Below are 21,828 nucleotides of genomic sequence, written 5' to 3'. Positions count from 1 at the left end.
CAAAGCAGGAGAAAGAACAAACCCTTATTACAGCCAGTTGTTGTTTCTCTTACTGGAGCTCCACACACAGAAGTCTCATTAGAAAGAATATTGTTCCCAGTTGCAGTCTAACAGTGGAGAGAAATACAACAGAAGTAAAGCAAGTTGTCCGCTCATGACAAGACAGCATTCAACAAAAATCTAAATTTGGCACCTTAATATCTTTGAAATCAATGAGCCTTTAGAATTCACTGTCACGTGATACTAAACATGGAATACAGCAAGATCTAGTGCACTGCAAATTGTTATGCTTGACAAGAACATCTAGCTGCTCACACTAGTAATGCCAATGGAAAGACTCTTGGCAGAGAGATAAAAATCTGATGTTTAAGATGCTAAACTGTTCATGTCTCTGGCACAAACCATAACAAATAACCTCACCCTCTCTAAGGTAGTAAGATTCCTTACGATAAGGTTCCAGCCCCATCCCTGCCCCACCAGCCCTGGTGCTTTTCAGCCCCTGAACTGAGCTGCTTCTATTGGCAAAGACCACGGAAAACCTTTCTCCCCCGAGCCCCCTCACACTAGGTTATATTTCTGCCTGGTTGGCGAGGCAAGCTGACTCAAAGGTAGACCCGACGCACGCCAGAGCTGGTGCAGAGACAAGGCTATCGCACTGGCTTAGCGCAGTGTGCAACTTCACCTTCAGAAGAGGAAGCTTTTTAGCTGCTTGCTGAAACATTTGTCTTAATGCTGTCTTTGAAAATGACATTTTAAAGGTGCAAGTCTCTCTTCCTTTATTCTAAAGAGAGCCTGGATGACTAGCACTGACTAGGTCCTTTAACCATTTAAACAGCCAAGCTTATCCATGATGAGCTCTCTCCTAAACTATGAAGCGGACTGCCCCAGCAGACAGATTCTCCCAACTACCTACCACAGCACTTTCCACAGCGTCTGAATCTTCTGGCAGTAGCTGACACCAGCTATGACGCAGGAAGCAGCCAGATTACAAGTCAAATTCAACACAGCCATTTCTATATTCTTTAAATGTCTCTGTCGAGGACAGATCTTATTTTCTGTTGCTACTTCTCCCCAGACATCCCATGTACTTTCTTTCTTCATTCTTCTTAAATATACTTTTCCTCCAGCTTTTTAATGGTGCACTCACTTTCTTCCTGCTTATTCTTTTCCTCTATGGTTGCAAGAGCATCCCCTACACACCTGGCATTCTGACAGGCCTTGTTCAAATAGGGACTTAACTTCTTTCAGGCTCTCACTACTATTAATGCTTACTGCTCTGCCATCTCTATCTCATCTCTACTCAAACTACCAGAATATTAAAACAAAGTAATGAATAAACTGGTATAAAAGTGGTACTGGACAGCTCTCGCCTTATTAAAAAGGCTTTTCACATCTGAGGGTAGATCTGATGTTTTTCATGTTAGTACCAGCATCAAGGTAATGTCTGCTTTCAGTATCAAGATTGTGCTACCAAACAATAAGAAATCTCAACTAAGTCTTCTCAAGAAATTAAGTTCTAAAATTAAATCTTCTAGAAATAATAGTATTTCAAAAACCTCCAATGACTATTAGGATGGGAGGAGATATAAAGAAGTCTGGCTGAAGCAGTTTCAAAGCACAGTATCAACTATATGAGTTTTATAGCATTTCATGATCAGAAAATGAAGGTACCTTCCTTACACTGAATTATGACAAACTATGCAGTCCTTCAGTATTCAAATTCCCCTCATGTGTTGAACAACACACAATAGTACTACCAAAAATCTTCAGCTCGAGCAAGGTGTCCTCAGCTTAACCACAGGAGATAGTAAAAGTCTTTATCTTTATTATGATCCTGTGGTCAGATAACTTACATGGCCTAGCAAAAAGAAGTCAACAAAATGAATATGGTATCAGATTTCTAACCCATGTCTATAGGTACCAAAGTAAACCTGCATTTGCATCTCTTCCATTATTTCCATTCACAGAACATGAAAGTGTAAGCACACAATGTTTTCAGCACTGCACACACATGAGAAATGGGCCATTCCTTTAATTCAGTCTCAGAATTGCATCTATTTCCTACAAGCTTTAGTAGACAAAACAATTCACCTAGAATATCCCAATAGTGAAATCACAAAAGAAATATCCCAGAGAGAATACGGGAGAAAAGGAAAGCCATACCGCCTTTCAGACTTTTCCTAGAAAAGCAGCAACTCTGCATTATTTCACATTTATAAAAACTTTTAATTCAGGCATTCAAATAAAACTTCCATGATATGTACTGAACAGTCTCTTAAAAAGACTGAGGCCCACTTTACTACTTTGGGTAAAATTTGTTGTAAAATGCTATATTTCTGTTCATAATGTACCAAAGGAAGTTAAAGAATCCTTAGAAAGCCAATGAAAAAAGTATATATTGTACACGAGATACTGTAAATTGAAATAACAGAACACACACACAACATAATAGTTGCAGAAGATACAACAATAATTTACTTAAATTCAGCTTAGCTATACACATTCTACATAGGAACATTATTCCTAAAAAGTCAATATATAAAATCAAGTACAAACATATCAATTGCAAAATAAGGATGAAACTCTCAGAAGCTACCTAGACTTCCAGTCACTCTGATATCACTGCTTCTTGCTTATCACAGGTGGATTTCTGTGGGAACACTTTGTTTTCATCAGTCAGTTACAGCTAAATCACTGTATAACTGAGGTTATACTGTGCAGATGAATCCATCAAAATCTGCACCTGTTCAGACAGACAATTCAGTAATTCCATCTGAGCAGTATTTTTTTGCCAGAAGTGCTAGTTTGCCCTTGCTCAAACCACTATCAATTTCTAATAGCCTAAATGAAGTAATCTGGTCTTTTTCTAATTGCCAGTTAATCCCAAATCACCTCCAAGGAAAAAAAAAGTAAATAAAAAATAGAGACACCAAAACCTAAGATTACTCTGGCAAACACTACTACTGGCATTCTGTCTACCCAGGCCAAGCAGCAAACACAAGGGTCCAGTTTGGACATGATGAAGCCCTGGATATCCAGTCCCTGGATCCCTAAATGATCCCTGATCACTCAGAATGTTTCAACAACTTCAGCAGGTTTTCCATGAGACATTATTGTAATTACAGCATGATACAGAATACGCAATCCTCATCTTACAGCACTTTAACAGTCTCCAGCATCTCCCATGAATGTAAAGCTATAGATTAATATTTTATTTGTCAAAGACCAAGTCCACATGCTAATTTTTATCAGCATTTATTGCCACCCTCCCCCAAGACCAATTCAAATATTATTCCCCAGAAGTATTTTTCAAATTAGGTCTTGTAAGCCCACTGATTCCTTGGGTAGTTAATTCTTATATCAATATAAGCATTAAAGCCCAGATTTGTATCTCTTCTCAGATAACTCTAACAGCTCTTTCACAAAACAGTAAACTGTAGTATGGCATGAACATTGTCACTGTCTCCTTTTAGCAGATAATTTCATTTCATTAGTGCAAATTTTACTGTAACTACCTTCCACTGCTTCTGCCCTCTCAAAGTTTTCCTCTTTCTTAACACTCTGGAAACCCAACATCTTGCTTTGAAACAGCTTCGAAAAACTGGCCTATGGCCAACTTGCAACTGATACTACAGTTTAAATACCTTCCCCAGCAAAGTCACACAAACTTCAAAATACTCTGGGATCAGTCATTAAAATGTTTTTGTTTCAGTTACAACACTAATGAAAACCAAATGTCTAAATTTATTTTAGCTATCTTAATGGTCTAGGGACTTTGCTTAAGAGAAAGGTCTGAATCAACCCTCATTTACCCAACTGAATAGATTAGGCAGTACAACAATTTACAGAGATATGGATAATACCTTAAAAAGATTTAATTATAAGGGTGTTTCAGCCACAGATTTAATTAAGGAGGCCCAATCAATTGCCTCAATTTGATTCCTCTTCTCTAAAGTCTTAGATTACAGTGCACCCAAAACTATGCACTTTTAGCTGCAAGTCTACAAGGTTCAATTTGCAAACAGATATAAGACCCAAAAGTAATGCTACACCACAGGATAAGCTATCGCAAACTGGATGTTTTTACTATCCAAATAATCTGCACAATAACAGATCCTGCCTGAAGTTTAAGCCTTTGCAAAGTGTCTGCTTGTAAAAGATTTCACTGTGTTATGCAAGTATATCTCTAAGTTAATACACATGCCACATTCAGTGAACATAGGAATATTCTGGGTGGGAATCACAGAATACTAAATGAAATGGTTCATACAAAGCTGTCTTTCAGCTAAGAGTCATGACATTCTGCTGCTGGTTTAATCCATACCCTCTACAATTAAGCCAGCAAATTGTATGCTGGTCTTGTACAGGCTTAGCCATCTATAATGAACTGATGTCTCAGCAACATTTTACTCCTAAGTTCATTTTGGAATGCTTTCTCCACAGCAAAGAATATCAAAGTTCTGCTAAAACGAAATCCAGATAGGCTGACACGAATACCTACATTTTCAATGACAACATTGTCTGTATCTCAAGGTATTTAGAGCATGCACCACCTGTTTCCAACTAGCATTCAAACTGTTCAACCACACAATTACTGACAGCTGCTAAAAATCTAAAATATCAGGGAAAAGAAATAAAAGTTTAACAACAGCTATGCAGGATTGATGCAATCCAGAGTCTTTTGCTAAGTATGAGTCATTACAATACATACAATACTTAGGAACGTATATTCGCTTTCCACAGCATTCTCTTCAAGACAATTGTAACACCCAAATTAAGTTTCTTTATCTGCAAAAATGCAAGAGAGTGTGTAACAACTGCTCCTAGAACAGGAGAGTGAGGAAGCAGTCTCTGCACTTCCAGAGTTGTACATACTTAAGAAATCCCTAGCAGCGACTTTCCAGTACTCGTCCCTAACACGTCCATCCATGCTATTTAACCAGGAACATATAAACCAGAGCAAATAACCAGCTCAAGAGGAGATATCAAGCCTACAAATTCCAGTCCAAACAGAAAAGTTGAGATTCAGTCATTTAAAAATTAACTGTTTATTCCCTAAAATATGCAAAAACTGATATACAGCAAGAAATTAAGGATTATAGATCACTGATCACCCAGGAAATAGCCTTTATAACATCAATTTCAAACACATTGCCACTTTATTTGAAAGTGCAAAGTTTACTTATGAACACTGACATTCTTGCCATGCTTTCAAAAGTATGTAGAACTCTCCCTGTGTAGACATCCTTCCATCTAGCATGTCAGGACATTCAAAAGAGTCACTTTATATGCTTAGTTCAGAGTTTCACAAAAACATCACCTGCTCACAGTAATTAATCGCCTGTATTTAAGTGGTTCCTTTTGCAGAAATTAGAAGATAGCATTCTAATACTAAATAGCTGATAAATGTTTTTCTGTTAATCCCAAGAGAAAGGAATAATACAGGAAGAAGGGATACTTTAGACTACTACACTTACGTTTCACACACAAAAAACACACCACCACACACATAAAAAACAAAACACAAAAGGCATCCAAGGCCTTAGGTCTCTGCCTTGGTCATGATGTTGAGATTTATAGACGATGGACATCAAGAGCATCAGAAGCAAAGAATTCTCTCTCAGAGTTTCAACTACACTACCTTTAAAAGCAGCCACCAACATGATTAAATAGTTCAGCTATTTAAGTGTGAATGAAAAAGTATGTTAAGAGTAATTTCTTATTCCTTTCTTTTTCACACATCTACTCTTCACAACTTTAAGAGATAATCAAGATACAGCATTTACCCACATAAGAAACATGAGAGAAAAGACAGAGCAGTATGAATTCAACCACACCCTTCAAGAAACTAACTATAAAAATACCATTATTCAGTATGAATTTTCTCAAAACCTGGCAGCCTTACGGAACAGTTACATACATAGCTCTAGCCAGCAAAGAGGTCGTCTTTTTAAATTTCAAATAGATAACAGAATGCCTTCACTTATCAAACTGAGCATACCTACCTATTTCAGTTTATCTCAGGCATTCAGCACAGAAGATTAATAAAGAGCATGTGGATTCAACAAGCAATACCCCCACAGATCAAGAATAACAAATGTCTGCAACAACACAGTTGGAGAGAAGTTCCCGCTATCAAGTACTGTTTGCATAAAGCAGCATGAAATTGCAAATTGTGAGCTCTCAGGAGACTCCCACATGCCATTGGCACACTAGGGGAACTTAAAATTTTAAGCCTAACCTACTGTTTGGCACAAACTTCTCAAAAGTGAATCTACTAAACAGTAATACACATCGACTCCTCTCTCACAGGAAAATAACATCAAAACCAGATCATGGAGAAACTATACTGAAGAATTAAGTCTCAAATTCAGAATATTAAGACTGATTTTTATGGCTCATAGAACAAGCTTCAATTTCTCCCATGAGATAGGGAATCTTTTATGTGAACACACTGAGGAAAAAACGGATATATATTAAGTCTTCCCCAGTGAAGATTTCCATAGATTGAGCGTTCTCACTTTAATGCCTCATTTACTTGGTTATTTAGTTCAAAATATACCTCATATCACATGAGCTGTTTCAGAACAGTAACATGGAGGCAAGTATAGATTGAGAACATGGTGGCTGCTCAGCTTCCTTCATATCAACACACTCACAGGAGCAGTCACCCCTTTTAGAATAAGGGAACACCATTCCAAGTTAGTATCTCATATTTTTTCCCCTGACAATCTGCATCTGAGGTGTTTTCTCCCTGTGCATTAAGGGTTAATCTGAAAACATTTAATAGAGATTGAACCATGGATATTTAGGATCTTGATGGCTGGTAGCGTAGGCTTTGGAAGCTAACTGTTGGGTCAAGCCAAGACGACTGATGGCAAATGAGGCAATCCAGCAGATGTATACAGCGCTTCGGATTTTCTTCCCCTGTCACCAGCCCAAGTGGATTTTCTGCCTGCAGCACAATTTCCAAGTATGGAAAACAGAAATACGGGATGATTGGAAAAAAACACAAGGTAGCTTTTACCTAGAAATCTATTTGGAAAGTAAGCTTGAACTGCTATAAGAGCAGACTAACCCTAGAGGGCTTGGTCACTAGTGATTACCAGCATAGAGCCACTTTGGTATTGTTAAGACAACACCTAATATGAAATAAGCATAGACTGAAAAAAAGCATTCACCCCCAAGCACTGTCATTTCATAACATCCTGGTGAACTTGCACAGCTGCAGTACATGGGCTATATTAGAGCCAGCAAGGGGAGTCATACCATACCAGGCCTCAAAACCCAAAGCTAGAAATCTATGTTTCTCAGCGATTCCAGTGTTGATTATGACAACTTCATTTAATCCTAGACATGTCACACTAGCCTCTTCAAATCCATATCCACTTTCTTCCCAAAGAAGTTTAACTTGTGCCAAAAGAAACTAGACTACAGCTTGCCTCGTTGTTCTTCGAGATAAAGGTTCCCTCCCTGACACACACCCATAACTGGATGTTTGGCTAGGAGGAAGGACCCACCTAAACCGTATCTCCCAAACAAGTGCAGAATGTACAGAGTATGTGCTTCAGATTCTGAATGGAAAATGAAGATGTTTAGTGGTGGTGGCTGCTAAGTGGTACTTACCGTGCATTAATCATTTGAGATATTTTGCACTACATCTACAAAAGCAATGGAAAGAGCTCTTCTATTAACAGGCATAGTTTATAACACATTTCTATACCTATCACTTCACAGAGACACCTCTCTGGCTATTGCTACGGATACCAAATCAGTAGAACATCTTGTTACCGCCATTTGGAAACTCAGTTCAGATGTACTGCACTAAAATTAGAACACTGAGGGTATTTTATTTACACATTTTAAAATACACAAGGCACTCCTGTGTAGAGACCAGGTTTGTAGAACACACAAGGTATAAGACTATCACACTTTCACAAATACCTCTAATAAGCTTTACATGTGGAGTTCCAGAATTAAGTTTATCTCAGCATGTACACAAGGCTTAATTTCACCAATAAAGTGGCTGCTAATAGTTTCTTTTGATCCATTAAAAGTAGTCAACTATCTTTTACAGAGATGCTTCTTTCACAGGTGTTTTTCTCCTTACTCTACTTTCACTTTTCACATGAGGATGTTCACTTTTTCATTCTTTTCCACTATGTTGCCGCTTCACTTTTGGCTTCTCTTTTGGCTTATTTGACCAAAAAACTAACCATGTGTCCTGCAGCAGTTGTTCACCGTGTCCTTAAGAGCTGCACAGCTTAAAATGAGACATGAGCACTACTTAGTCTACTTTTGTCTTCACAGACAGAGATAGGGTTCATTTTCTTCAGCTTTCAAACATGCCTGCCCACACCTCTTCCAGCGTAACCTGGGAAAACAGCAAGTTAATGTTCGACTTCTGTTTTAATTGCATACTTTTTCCAGACTTAACAGCAGTCTGGTGTGCTGTGCAGGTAGTTCGCATGGGCTTCAAAGTCAGCAGTCTGTACTTCTGAATCAAGATTTGAGGGGTTAAACACATTCATCTTTGTGATCCTTATTTTGGAAGAGGAGAAAAGTAAATGAGCAGTTAGGAGGGAACAAAGCAGATAGTTTAGAAGGCAGAGGACTGACCAGAAACATACTTCAAGGGTCTATTACGTAAGTAGCCTCTCCTGTGCATTTGATCTACGCACGCAGGAGTTTTATGGTTTAATTTCCTTGTCATACCAGCTCTTTGCCAAACAAAATCCACCATCTTCTTTTCCCAGATCATGGGAAGTCTACGACCTTTCCTTGCTTCATGAAGATGCACTAAATAGAGCAGGTTTTGCAGTGGCAATGATGCACATGTCAGTTCCTGGGCACCGCAATAATGCATATACATTGTTTACCTATTTAACTACTGATTGACAGGACTCCAAAGTACTACAGAGCACATAAAATCAGCAAGCTTATTTTACTGCAAAGGGAAAAAAGCAACCTGAACAACCGACAAGTTAGTTCAAAGTAAAGATATACACATAAACATGTCTGCATTAACTCATTCCAAAGTGAACTTAATCCATTTTAGAGCCAGACAGTAGAATTTATGCTCACTGGTCAGTTAACTCCCAGCGAGAACAGCATCATTTGAAAATAGCTAGCATGAACCTTCTCTACCTCATTCCTCCGCAAACAAACATTAAGAACCTGACATATCCATGGCAACTTGTGCTGTGGAAACCAGAATTCAACATAACCTTTTAAAAAATGATGCCAGTTCTTTCACAAAGAATTCACTGAAGGAACGATAAACCATGTAGGGTGACACTGCAATCATAAATTTAAATGTAAACGTCAGTGGAGGCCCAACTTAAAACCTGCACCTGCAGAAATAAGCCCACAGCAATTTCAGTATGATGCCACCAGTTTTAAATAAGGTACTTCATTGCCTTAAAGACCCCACATGCCCTGTCATTCTTCAACACTGCTGATTTGTCAAACCAAAATGAAATCATACTAGCATGGCCCCCAGCCTCTTCAGGAACTTAAAAGACAAATGCATAGGATAGTTGTATTGCCCTAACAATGCTAAAAGTCAAATCAGTCTATACCAATGCAGCCTCTTCAACTTCCAAAAGCTAGGCAGCAAACGGAACTGGGATTCCAATAGAATTTATAAGGGTACAGAAAGAGTGTAGAATTTAAATCATGAATGGAGCCTATAACATAAGTCTGAAGTCTTTGAGAAAGTAGCAGTCCTCAACAGTAGCGGGGAAGGAAAAAAAAGGCAAAGGAAGAAAACAAGAGGCTGCATTTTCCACGTACAAAGACTAGGGAAAACACCACAGCAAATTCTACCGTGATACATATTTTTAACCTACCAAAATTTTAAATGGTTGTTCTTTAACCTGAAGATACCGTAGCAGAAGTAACACACCTAAGAATCCATGAAATAAAACCTTGGGCTTACATACTAACTTTTAATGCAGAAAGAGATACATGTCTTGAGAGTTTTCATCTCTGCAGCTACAAATAAAAAGTAATCCTTACAGCATTATGTTATCTGTGTGGAAAACAGGGCCAGGAATTAAACATGCCCTTCAGCAAATCATAACTCAACATCATAGCTAAGATTAAAATGCTGACAGTTCTGTCTCCCAGGCCCAAGTTCCTGCCACCAGCCTACGCTGCCTCTTACTCATGCATCTTAATTGCTAGTTTTAGGAAAAAGGGCATGCAAGATGAAGGCTGGTATCTGCTAATGAGGGAATGTGTTATTTCATATCTTAATTCTAACTCAGAGTAATGAGCAAAGCAGTCTGAAATCTCAGAATCTGATATCACACTTAGCATGGGGTTTGAAGAGTCTAATTTCTCCCTTGTCCCCAAAGCAATTTTATGCAAAGTTGGGGAAGAAAGATTATTCTGGAAGTTTGTAGCCACCAGTATACACTTAGTGTATCAACTGGAAGATATTTACAGTCATGAAATGGAAGTGAGCCAGAAGATTTATAAAAGTATTTTCCCCCTTCCGCCCAATGCAATATTACTCTTCTTTGAAGAGCAGGGAGCACAGATGTGCTATTTTGATAGCACGACCCATTAGCACAAAATGAGAAAGTGATTATCATGGGCCCAATGCTATTAACCACTCTGACACCTTTTTAACTTGTATGTCCCTGCTTTCTAGAAACCCTTCTAGCATACTCTAATACTATAAAATAATGGTTGAAAAGGAGCTCAATAAATCAGCTAATACACCCTCTCAGGACTAGAGGAAAAAAGCATGGTCTAGACATAGCTAATCTGTGCCTTACAAGGCACTCTAAAAATGGAAATACCACAGTCTTCCCAAGCAATCTGTTCCAGTGGTTCACAATTTCTTTCTAGTGTGCATTTACACCACCTTTGTGCAGTTTAAGCACGTTACCAGTGGTTCTGTCGTCAGAGTGGCTAGAGTGAAAAATGCTCTCCTCCATTCTTGCTTATATCTCACCTTAAGACAGTTCTTTCTCCCTGTAGTCTCCTGTTCTTCAAGGGAAACAGTTCTAAACCTTTCTGCGAGTAAAATAACTACATTTTCAAGACTTTGATCTCTTTACTTTCCTGTATAGTCTCTAAGGACTCTAGCTTTTCCTGAGGCAGAATGCCTAAGCCTAAAACAAAGGACTGCCACATGATTTATGGAAAGTTATCCTGCTTATGTATCACAGCACACCTGACTTTTTTGCAACATCTGTGTTAACAGAATCACATCCAGTTTAACTGCAACATCCCCAGATCCTTTGCACAAAACCCATTCTACTCCCCCATTGTCTACTTGTACACATCTTGAGTCTTGTCCTTATCCAAAACACATATTCTTCCCCAGACTGCTTCTCCACTTTCCTCAAACCATTCTGAACCCTAACCATGTTTTCCAACGCACTTGCAGCGATTCTTAGCTTAGTACCATCTGCTGCTAATATTGCACAGCCTTAATGTTTCACTTAAGCCAAAATTAGTGACAGAACCCTGCAAAGACCATTCAGTCTAGACAACCTCTGGTCTGACAGTGATCCACAAAACTATTTAAGGTTTTTCACCAAATTTACAGTATTTCGAGAAACACTTCCTTGCTTTTAATACAAATAAAAATCATTAGAATAGCTCATTAAACTAAGAACATATCTGTTCCTCCCAAACAAGACTGGATACCATGTCATGAAAGGAGATTTGACAGCTTGTGAATTTTGTTTCAGGAAAATTCACATTTATGTTTATTTAACATCTTTGTACTTTTTCCTTGAGGAGCTTACCAAATAGTTCATATTTGTTACAATGTTTTCACAAACGGTCTCCAGTTCTGTGGTGGTTCTTTTCCACCTGCCCCTCTTAGATATAGATACTGGCTTGGCTTCTCCTCCTCTTTAAAGAACTTTATCTGTCTACTTGAAAACTGTTAATGGTTCTGAAACCAGGAATCAGGTGAAGCAAAATAACCTTGTTTGAATTTCACCTGCTTTTCAAATTAGCACTTTTGTAAGTGTTCTTCACTATTTTCCTTATCTAAGGAAAGTTCCTACGCTTCTGTTTCTGGGGTAAGGTCTAATTGCAGCTTATCCTGCAATAAAGATAAATCTGAAGCAACAGCTGCACTAAACATACAGTTTTCTCAGCATCATGTTACATTTCTTCACTCTGCAGCAAGCCACCCCCTTATTCTTCTCATCACCATACAAACTGTTCTATCTTAATTGTAGGAAGCATAAGAGGATGCCCTTCAAATCAAACATGCCTGAACAGACAGAGAGGAAGGGCTAGCCCTGTAGAAAAACCTCTCTAGCCGGGAACACACTAATGTAAATGGCTTGTTGTACAGTATAATGCATTTGTATCATGCATTTATGTTATTTACCCAGATCTACCTTTTAATCTTTATTCTAAAATTGTTTAACATAACTTTCTCAGAACTCTCACCCCATACGTGCTCTTCACCAAATTTAGAGAAAGAAATCCATGATTTAATGAAAGTATGAAACCAGAAATTTTAAGTATTTTTGTGAAAAAAGTTCAACCAAACCTTTTCCAAAAAGGTTGCAACCAATTGATTATTCTTAGACTAGTTTCACCACCCAGCTCTTATTTAGTAAATATCCAGCAGCATCTCACATTCAAGTCACCAACAGTCCAGTTTGGTAAACTGGGAAAACAATGTCTTATGTTACAGAAGGAAATGATCTGATTACCAAATACCTCCTTAGTGCCAAATGAGGTCTCTTGCCTCCTTAGTGCCAAATGAGGTCTCTTGCCTCCTGTTCTGGTTGAGCTGTACCAGTCACGCTGGGGCACATCTGACCATTCAACTTGCTTATCAGAAAGCTAACTTAAGCAAGCAGTTTTCTTCTGGCTTAGCAAATTGTATAGTCTTATGCCACAAACACATAAGCAGAAAACAAGACCACGTGACTGGGCTTGCATGCTTTAGTAGGAAGTTTGATTTGTGTTTCCCAACAAGGGCTGCCAACCCAACCTAGAATACTACCCACAGTAAGAGCACAGCTGCTGCACATGGCAGCAACATCTAGCAACTAAAACACTTGATACTGTTAATTATAGATAGACTCTCAGAAAGCTAGCTTATGGAAATCTAAATTCAACAAAAGAAGGTAACTACAAGAAGGGAAGATTTAAGTAGTGGAACAAAATTGCTGGATCAGTTCCTACCACCCCCATCTGCCCCTCTCCATGCAATAACTGGGATTGCTTGTTTTTGCCCATTTTTTTATTACACTAAACAGTAAATCATGGAAGACTACCCAGAAGCAGCTCACACATGAGATAACTACACCTCATTAAGAACTAACAAAATGTTTACTTTGCTCAGTCTTTCTACTTAGTCTATTTCTGTTTCCTACTCCACCCCAGTCATTCTGCTTAGAGCTCTAATACAGTAGAGAAAATTCGTAACACAAATAGGAATACAAGTTTCCAATAAAGGCAAACAAGATACCACAGAACCTCCTCTTAACAGGGCTGACAAAAGAGCTAGCATTCAGCCTTGAAGAGCAAAGCAGTATAACCATTTCGGGATATCATTCAGACACCCTATTACCAGTTTACTAAATTTTAACCCAGAACCTCTGACACTAAGGCAGTGACCACTGGCCCCTTCCCTGAAATGGAGATGGCAATACTGAAAGGCAGAGTAAGCAGAGGGAGCTCTGTTAATTACTGCTGGACCTCAAAAGTAGGAAGAAGCCTAAGCAACTCATAATCCCATTATTATAGCTTCAGTTTGTGGGTTTTACAGATTTAGCAACCGAAGTTATAAATGCAGCTAGGAACTCTGAACAGTATATTCAAATCACTTTTGGGGGTTAGAGGAAAAGATACCAATTATACAAAAAACAAAAACATGTTTGGCACAAACAGATGCTAGTTTGTCCTGCCTAGACAGTAAAAAAAGCTTAGAAATTCATATATTTCTGAAAGTCGATAACCTCTTTATTGTCTGTATTATCAGTAAAGCCATGACAAAGAGAACAGAGCTGTGCAAAGTAACAGGTTTTGAACAGCTAAGAAGAGGGACAAGCCTCCCCTCAATCCATCCACCATCACACATCAGCGATCAAAATATATTTGCAAAAAGATCATTTAAAAACTTTTCCATTTCCCCAGAAAGCAGTTTGGTTTGTAGAACTCAATAATATCCAAGGCAATAACAGCCAGCCATGTGACCCTCTCATGGAAAGGCCATTAAAAAAAAAAAATCCTGTCTGGAGTTTGTGTTGGCCAGGCAAATCAATATATTTAGTCATAACTCAACAGCACTACTTATAAAGCAAGTAATTGTTTTCCCCACTAATGCCATCTCTACCATTTTTTAACAGAGAACAAGTTGCCAAAGTACTGAGTTTGCAGCGGATCTTAAACTGGCTTTGCTTGAGAGCAGATTAAGCAGAGGAAAACACTGTAGTAATACAACAGTTAGGCAGTTATACACAAAAAAAGCCAGTTAAAACTCACAGTCAACCATAACACTACTTTCTTCAGTGTCTTAACATATAAACATTATTACCCAATGATACATTTACAAATAATATACTCCCAAAACTTTGATATAAATCTTGCTTTTTTGTTTCATAAAGTTTCACCATCAAAGAAAATACATGACAACTAGTTCAGGCCCACAAAATTTCTAGACTACTCAGGCTCTTAGACTTTACTGTCATAGAAGGGAGTTCTAAACTATATTAATGATCTTACTCTAGTTTTAATGATGATTTTGGGTTTAATTCTATTATGGTTTAAAAAAATATCAGCATGACATACATTTCACATGATTTAACTTCAAAGGGTTAAGATTAAGTTACTGAATTCTTGCAATACCTGCTGTAGTTTTTTATGGTACTAAAGAAGCTATCAACAATAAGTGAAAACATACGTTGAAGACTAGGGTAAAGTTTATTTCAAGAGGCAAAAATTCCCTTCAGCTTTATATAATTATTTTGAACAGCATATGTAGTAAAGAAAATATTTTAACTTACATATTCAAGCCATGTGGCATAGTAGTCTAATTTTCTAAGGCCAAAACATTGTAACTGCAGCAATCTTTAGTTACTTACTTAGTTCTCAAAAACCCCCTCTTCCTTCCACCCACCCAAAGATATCTCCATATCACCTAGTTTTTATGCAACTTCAAGAACCACTGCCCAAATAGGGTGTTTCAACATCAGATATTTTTACCTTTAGAAATGGATCCTATCAGCTGTATTGCTGAGCATAGCAACTACTTTCTTAGGAATTTCTCCCCTGTCTGTTCACTGAAAGTCTTTTAAGTTCATATCAAGTCCAGAAGCATCTTCAGTCTAAGTCGATAGGTATCAAACACCCACCATGTCTTACAATTAACAGGAAAGTGCAAAACTCAAAGATCACAGACGAGGCCTCAAAAAAAAAACAAAAAACAACAAACCCCAGCTTTAATTCCAGCACTACCCCGAAGCACAAGTGTAATTTGAGCTGTATCATACCACTCACATTCCAGGGAGAATGGATTTTGTGTTTACAAAACATGTCTTCTCAAATCTCACTACTTATGCTCCATCCTGCATATAAATATTTAATCACAGACAAGCACTTTATGAAAGGCAGCCTGAACACACAGTGCTAAATGCATCTTTCCTAAGCTAAAACATAGAAAAATTCTTGTTACACATACAATTAAATATGACATTGGTAAAAAAGCCTTAAAGAAATGTGCATTGAAAGAATCAATTTAAGTCCATCATTTTACAACTAAAGTATTTTTAAAGCATACTCATTGATCAGTCAAGTACAAGCCACAGGAAGATGCTGCCATACTTGAACATTCAAACCTGAAACAACGCTTATCAATATTCTCCTCAAACACTCAGGAAAACAGCAAATGCAATACTTTTGAAAAGCAAGCCACAACCACAGTATTAGCTGTGGCAATAAAACTTACAGCCTTTGAGATTTACTCCTTAGTACAGCTCCAGCAGGCACATCTTATCACATGCAGGGATGGCAATGGCATAGAGAAACACCAGGAAGTCCAAACCAAGGCTGTTTACAGCCCTTGACCAACCTTAGTTACATAAAGATAGAAGATAAAGAATTACAGCTCTAGAGAGTGGGGGGAGAGGTTCTTGACAATCCAGGAATAAAAGTAGTTTAATTTCTAAACGCTATGGCTCTGCATGAGAAAGCACTATTGCTGAGCATGCACACTTCACCCCAGAACTAAGTGTTTTTAGATGACAAGGGAAACATTTCCTCCTGTTAAAGCCAGAGCTATCTCCTTCCCATTTTATCTGCATGTCAAGTTCATTAACAAGGAGAGACTATACAAGACTAAAACACAGTATCCATCTGCTAAGAGTTATGGCTTACTTTAGTAATTTTTATTAATTTGTGCTACATAGCACAAGAATTATGTTGTACTATAGACAGCACAAGAATGGTTTTATCATGCTGTATTTGGCTGTTTCTGCAAAAACAACAACGCTGTAGACTAAGATACACAGTAAGACCTTTCTTGAGAGACTTCAATGCAGAAAGCTAACATTGCTTCCAGTCATAGGTTGACTGTAACAACCCATCAGAAAGTTTTTCACCTCTACCATAGAGGATAAAGGTGGATGGAGGAATAAGAACAGGGAGGGCAGAGTGTTTCATTCACAGCTTCTGTAAGCTGAGCACACTGCGACCACCACTCTGGGCTCTGCACCACTGAGGATGCCCAGCATGGCACCCTACCACATCCCTTGAGGGTACCAGCACAGCTTCTCTCATTTTGAGCCGCAAGCTTTAAGTTGTCTCCATACACCAAGTCCCTCATTTCCCCACCTCAGCACTCAGGTTTCCCCTCGGAGGGGCAGGCTTTGCATGCCCCTGTTCTCATCTCCATCCACATACTGCGAGATCATGCACCTCACAGTCACTAGTTGTTCTTCTGGTGCCTGTCACTCCTTTCAGATGTATTTCTACTTAACTTCAAGGGGCACTTTCCTGACTATATACCAACCAGTTCCTCCCTTGGTCTCTCCTCAATGTCACCTTCCCTCCCCAGAAAACTTTATTCTTGCAAGGTCTATGCTACCCTACATCACCACTAGCAACCTTAGCCTCCTGCAACCCCCAGCTTTGCCCCACTCCATTTCCCAATACCTCTTTCTTTGCTTTTCTTTACCCCACTCACCTGGCTTGACTACTTCTACTTTTAGATCTTTTCCTTCCCAGGTTCACCATCTGATATCAGTTCTCCTTCCCCAAAACTCTCCCAGCCAGATTTATTCCTGTTAACATTGCATGCTGGAGAACCTCTCGTGGAGCAATTTAACCTGTTATTAATAAGCAGAGAGTAAAGGTCAGTTTAAAAAAAAAAAAACTTTCACCTTTCTAAAATTGCTTCACACACTGATCAGGGCTTCCCAACCAAGGAATCCTCTCCGCTATTCTAGCTTTCACCAACTCAGTTGGACTGTGCTCCTTGATGCTCAGAATGTTTCTTAAAAGCTGTTGACTTGTTGGATTTGGTGTTCCAAAAATCATGCGACAGAAAATTCACACTTTTTGACTACAGCAAGCCTCAAAAATCAGAATTCAGATGCAAATTTCATGTGGCTTCTCTATTAACACCAAGACACATGCAACAACAGCATTAGTGTAGCACACCTCAAGAAGAGAGGTGTGTAGCACCCCCTTAAAAGTGTAAGTTACAGGGGTCTCACTTTTACAGTAAAGACAAAAAGTATTTTGTTTACAACAAAACATTGATCTGTTAATAGTTATTTGTATTAAAAATTCAGTATCAAACAAGCAGCAGTTACAAGTGTTGACTGTTTTAGTATTACAATCTCACTGAATGTACGAGTTAAGAGGCTCAAATCCCCTCTAACAAAGTGAAAGCAACCTGCGGGTTTTGTTTTTTTTTTAAATATAAGAACATTTTCACACCTTCCCATAGTGTTTAATTTTTGCTGCACTTCACACCAAAGCCCAGCTGACTTTGTAAAAACTGCTCACAGGAAGTCACACTAAACTCACAAATACCATATGGTCACTGAACAAGAAAATAGCCATGGTTACCAAATGAAATTAATGCCATTGGTCACTTTAAAGAGAGACAGTTGTAGGCTTGCTCATTATCTGAGACGCTTATTATGTATTTTAGAGTTTGAAAGTAATTCTACACTTCTATCAAAGCTAATAAATCAATCATCTCTATTAAAGGCTTAGAGGAAAAGTAAAGCTTACTGCTCAAATCTATGGTCAACATATGAGAAACATTACTATGCAAGCCATTTGAAAAGCCTCCTCATGGGAAAGGGTAACATTATGAGAACTAAGTGTTTTCACATGTTCTTTTTACCTTTGTTCTTTTATAGTCTTATTTTTTACCTCTTCTACAGCAAGATTTTTTTTTCGGAGGCTACTAATCTGAATTCCATCTCTTTCTTCTTAAGGCCCCTTGGGACTGCTCTCCCTCATCAATGTCTTTTGTTCCTGCTACAGTAATTCTCTGATCAGTCAAAAACAGCTTCGCATGGTGTTCTCCAAAAGAGTCCGGAATCTGCCATGGTAGTTGATTTGGAAAGGAGAAAGAAAAAAAAAAAATCATTTGAAGGGAAAAACCCTACTTTCTCAGTAATGTTGTAAGCCTGTCTGCTAAAAAAATAGAGAATATGCTTCATCCTGAAGTCACGCGTCTCATGCATCTGAGCAAGAGAAGGTAATCAAACTGAAGCAAAGGTGCTGCTCTATCTATAGGAAAGCCCAGTCACCAAAACTGCTCTCTCCCAGGTTCCACGAAGGTAGTCACCACTGCAGCCTTATTTATCGTTTTATACAACCCGCAAGCAACATTAACTCCACTACAATAAGTTCAAAGGAGGTTAAAAAAGAAAGGAAAATGCAATCCTTGCATTTTGCTCCCTACGTATAGACAATGCCCCCCCAAAAGGGGAAAAAACCCAAACCCTCCTGCGTTATGCTACAAAGTCTCAAATCCTAATGCCATCTTCCATATTTTGCACTACTATAGTTTCAGGTCACAGTTTCAACATCCATCTGCTTTTAACTGACATACACGTTTACGCTTCTAATCTCAAGATAACTGTGTCTCAAACTAGGCTATTATATCACTACAGGATATTACTCACTTTGCTGTAAGGCAGGAAATAAGTATTTCTGCAGAAAGTGATTTTCCTTTCTAATTAATGACTTCCAAAATATCTTATGCTACAATCATGGTGTAGTTCAACCATTCTATTCCTAAATAGAACACTGATGTCAAAGGCTGTTGCGTTTTGTTACTTTAAACTTAATGTTTAACAACAATTACTTAAGCAAAAAAAAGCCGCTGGATGTTTGTTTGCCTCTGATTTGAATCCAAATTCACTTGTACATTCAGCAATCAGCACAGCAGCATCCCAATGCCAGCTGCAGTTTCTGGGAGCTACTGAAAAACTAATGCACAAGTCATATTTATTTTACATTCAGAGTAAAACATAAATATATGTAAACTAAATAGAACATTATAGCATACTGTGAATGTTTATAAGCATTATTATTTGTTACAGGCAACAACTTTGTGATTACAAACTTAAGTATTTGCTACAAGAGTCTATAAATGTTGATGTTTTAAGTATTTATATTTTCCTAATACACATTTCCCCACTCCAAAGCTTGCTAGCCCCTCCCCCTTGGCTGTTTCGCACTAGATCTCTTCCACCTCCATCATGGCAGGCTGTTTGCTTCAGGCTCTTATCCCTCTGCCCAGTTAAGAAAACACATCTTCCTGCTGGTCCCCATCTGTCCCAGCTGCTTTCTTCCACCTTCATTCCCCTGCAGTCCCACCAGTCAACACTTTCAAAGGTGAGTGCATTTAAAAGTTCATTGACAATTTGGATGCCTTATCCTAAGCGTTTGTTACTATTTTCCAGGCTTGTCTAAGGTAGATACTCTATAACAAGCTACTTGAACAAAAGCTGTCTGATCAGAATTGCACACATGCTACAGACACGCTTTGAGTAACCACAGGTCTTCACCCCTCTCCTGAGAAGAGCTGGCTCTCCCTTGCTTACACACAACATCATCAACCATTCTGCAAAATTGCATTGTTTTAATCTTATCCAGAGGCTGAGTAAACAGACAGAGTGTCCTACTGCCTTCCTCACAGAAGTGTTTTCAATTAAACTTTTAACGTCCTCTCCTCCTCTGCTAGGAGAAAGACGGGAAGAAGCCACCAGGTGAGCTACCCTTCCCGTGGGAACTCACTCGTTCTGCACGTGGAGCACAGGGACAGCGAGCTGCAGCAGCTGCAGATGCCACCGCTGACAACGCGACAACCGGTTGCTTGCACTGGACCCAGAAACCGCAGAGGCCTGTGCGCTACTCGTAACGTGCCTATCTCGGGATGGAGCTCTGCCTTCATGGTCTCTCCAGTGCATCTCCAGCGTCTGCCACCACCACTGGAGGCAACGCTGGAGCAGATGAGCAGAACGCCGGCTGTGTGACAGACGTCGGGGTTACTGTACCTTGATCTCCCAAGACAAAGGGTGCCATGCGAGTGCCCTTCAGGAACCGCTGCCTACAGACCTTCTGTTCTCACACTCTTCGCTCCTAACGAGGAAGGCGACTGCCAGCAGCGCACGCCTGAACAAAGACCAAAAGCACATGAAAGGCTGATGGTACTTCTGTCCATAATGAGCGAAAGAAAGTTAGGTGCCTGACCACTTCAAGAAAGAGAAAAAAAGCCCCAGCTCCCACTGAAATAAACACAAAAATTCATTAGTGAAGGTAAAAAAGCATTAATTCATTTCCACGTAACGTTTCACAACAAGGCTCAGAAGACTCAAGGGCACCGCTGGCTGCCCAGCGGCTGAGGGGCAGCCACGACCGCCCGCACACGCTCTCCCTCCCCGACCGAGGAGCCGCCGGTGCCCGCCGGTACGGGCCCTCAGGGGACGGGGTCCGTCCCCGCCGCGTTTCTGGTCTCCCCCGAGCCGCCGGCCCGACCTACTCCACAGCGCGGGTGGGGGGAGCCGCCCCCCGCAGGGAGACGGGGCAGGGGGCCCGCGGCGCGCCCGGGCAGCCCCGGGGGGCTGGAGGCGGAGGAAGGGAGACGTCCCGGCAAGGAGAGGCGGGAGGGCTGCCTGCCGCCCCCCGCGCCCCGGGGCCCCGCGGGTGCCCGCCGGAGCCGGCTGCGGCTGACGCGGCCGGTACCGCCCTCCCGCCGCGGGGGCCGCGCACCTCAGCAGCGGCGGCGGCGCCGAGAGACCGCCCCCGGCGGGCTCCTCTCACCTCACGACCGGGGGCGGGCGGGGAAAGCCGCCGGCCCGCCCGGCGGCGCGTACCTGGCGGCGGGACCCCGGAGGCGGCCGCCCCTTGTCGTGGCCCGGGTGGCGGCAGGAAGCGAGCAGCCCCCGCGACGGCGGCGGCGTCTCCACCGTGGCGCAGTTACCATGGGACGGACGCCCTCTCCCTCCGGAAGTCACCGCCGGGAGGGCGGGGAAGGGGGCGGGGGAGGCGCCATCTTGAGCGCGGCGCCCGGCCCGGCGCCTGCCTTCCGCCATCTTGGGCGTGGCGCGGCCGCAGAGCTCGCCCGAGGGCCTGTCCGCGTCCCAGGCCCCCTCCCCGGGCGGGTCCCCGGGCCCAAGCCCCGTGAACTGACAGGTGCTATGTCAGGGAGGCGCTACGAGCGGAGGTTATTCTAAAACTCAACAAAGAACGACAGCCTAACACAGTTTTAAAAAGCCATGTAAGCAGGGGGAAAGCTGTATGTGGCGTTGGAACAACTCTCTTCACTGTAAGATAACTACAATACGGAAAAGAAAACCAGCATAGTGC

At 40.5% G+C, this 21,828-nt stretch overlaps 1 protein-coding gene across 5 annotated transcripts in view; it reads right to left on the bottom strand.

Moving 5' to 3' along the window:
* Nucleotides 1-21,457, bottom strand: part of DISP1 (dispatched RND transporter family member 1) — a 92,116-nt gene extending 70,659 nt beyond the window's left edge. The window contains exons 1-5 of one of the 5 annotated variants that reach the window (XM_075413052.1): nt 21,336-21,418; nt 20,517-20,634; nt 18,350-18,550; nt 17,177-17,318; nt 15,941-16,063 (exon numbers count right to left, since the gene is read on the bottom strand). Coding sequence is in view for 1 of the 5 variants with exons in the window: in XM_075413050.1 (XP_075269165.1) it covers nt 21,336-21,445 (110 nt within the window). In the remaining 4 variants the exon portion in view is untranslated. Of the gene's footprint in view, nt 1-8,216; nt 8,289-15,940; nt 16,064-17,176; nt 17,319-18,349; nt 18,551-20,516; nt 20,635-21,335 lie in introns of those variants that run through there. The other 4 variants (XM_075413053.1, XM_075413054.1, XM_075413050.1 and 1 more) reach the window with 4 other exon arrangements.
* Nucleotides 21,458-21,828: the final 371 nt, after the last annotated feature.

Source organism: Opisthocomus hoazin, chromosome 2, assembly GCF_030867145.1.
Source record: "Opisthocomus hoazin isolate bOpiHoa1 chromosome 2, bOpiHoa1.hap1, whole genome shotgun sequence".
Taxonomy (NCBI): domain Eukaryota; kingdom Metazoa; phylum Chordata; class Aves; order Opisthocomiformes; family Opisthocomidae; genus Opisthocomus; species Opisthocomus hoazin.
Note: the sequence above shows the minus strand (reverse complement) of the source record. Positions and strands in the feature narration are given on the sequence as shown.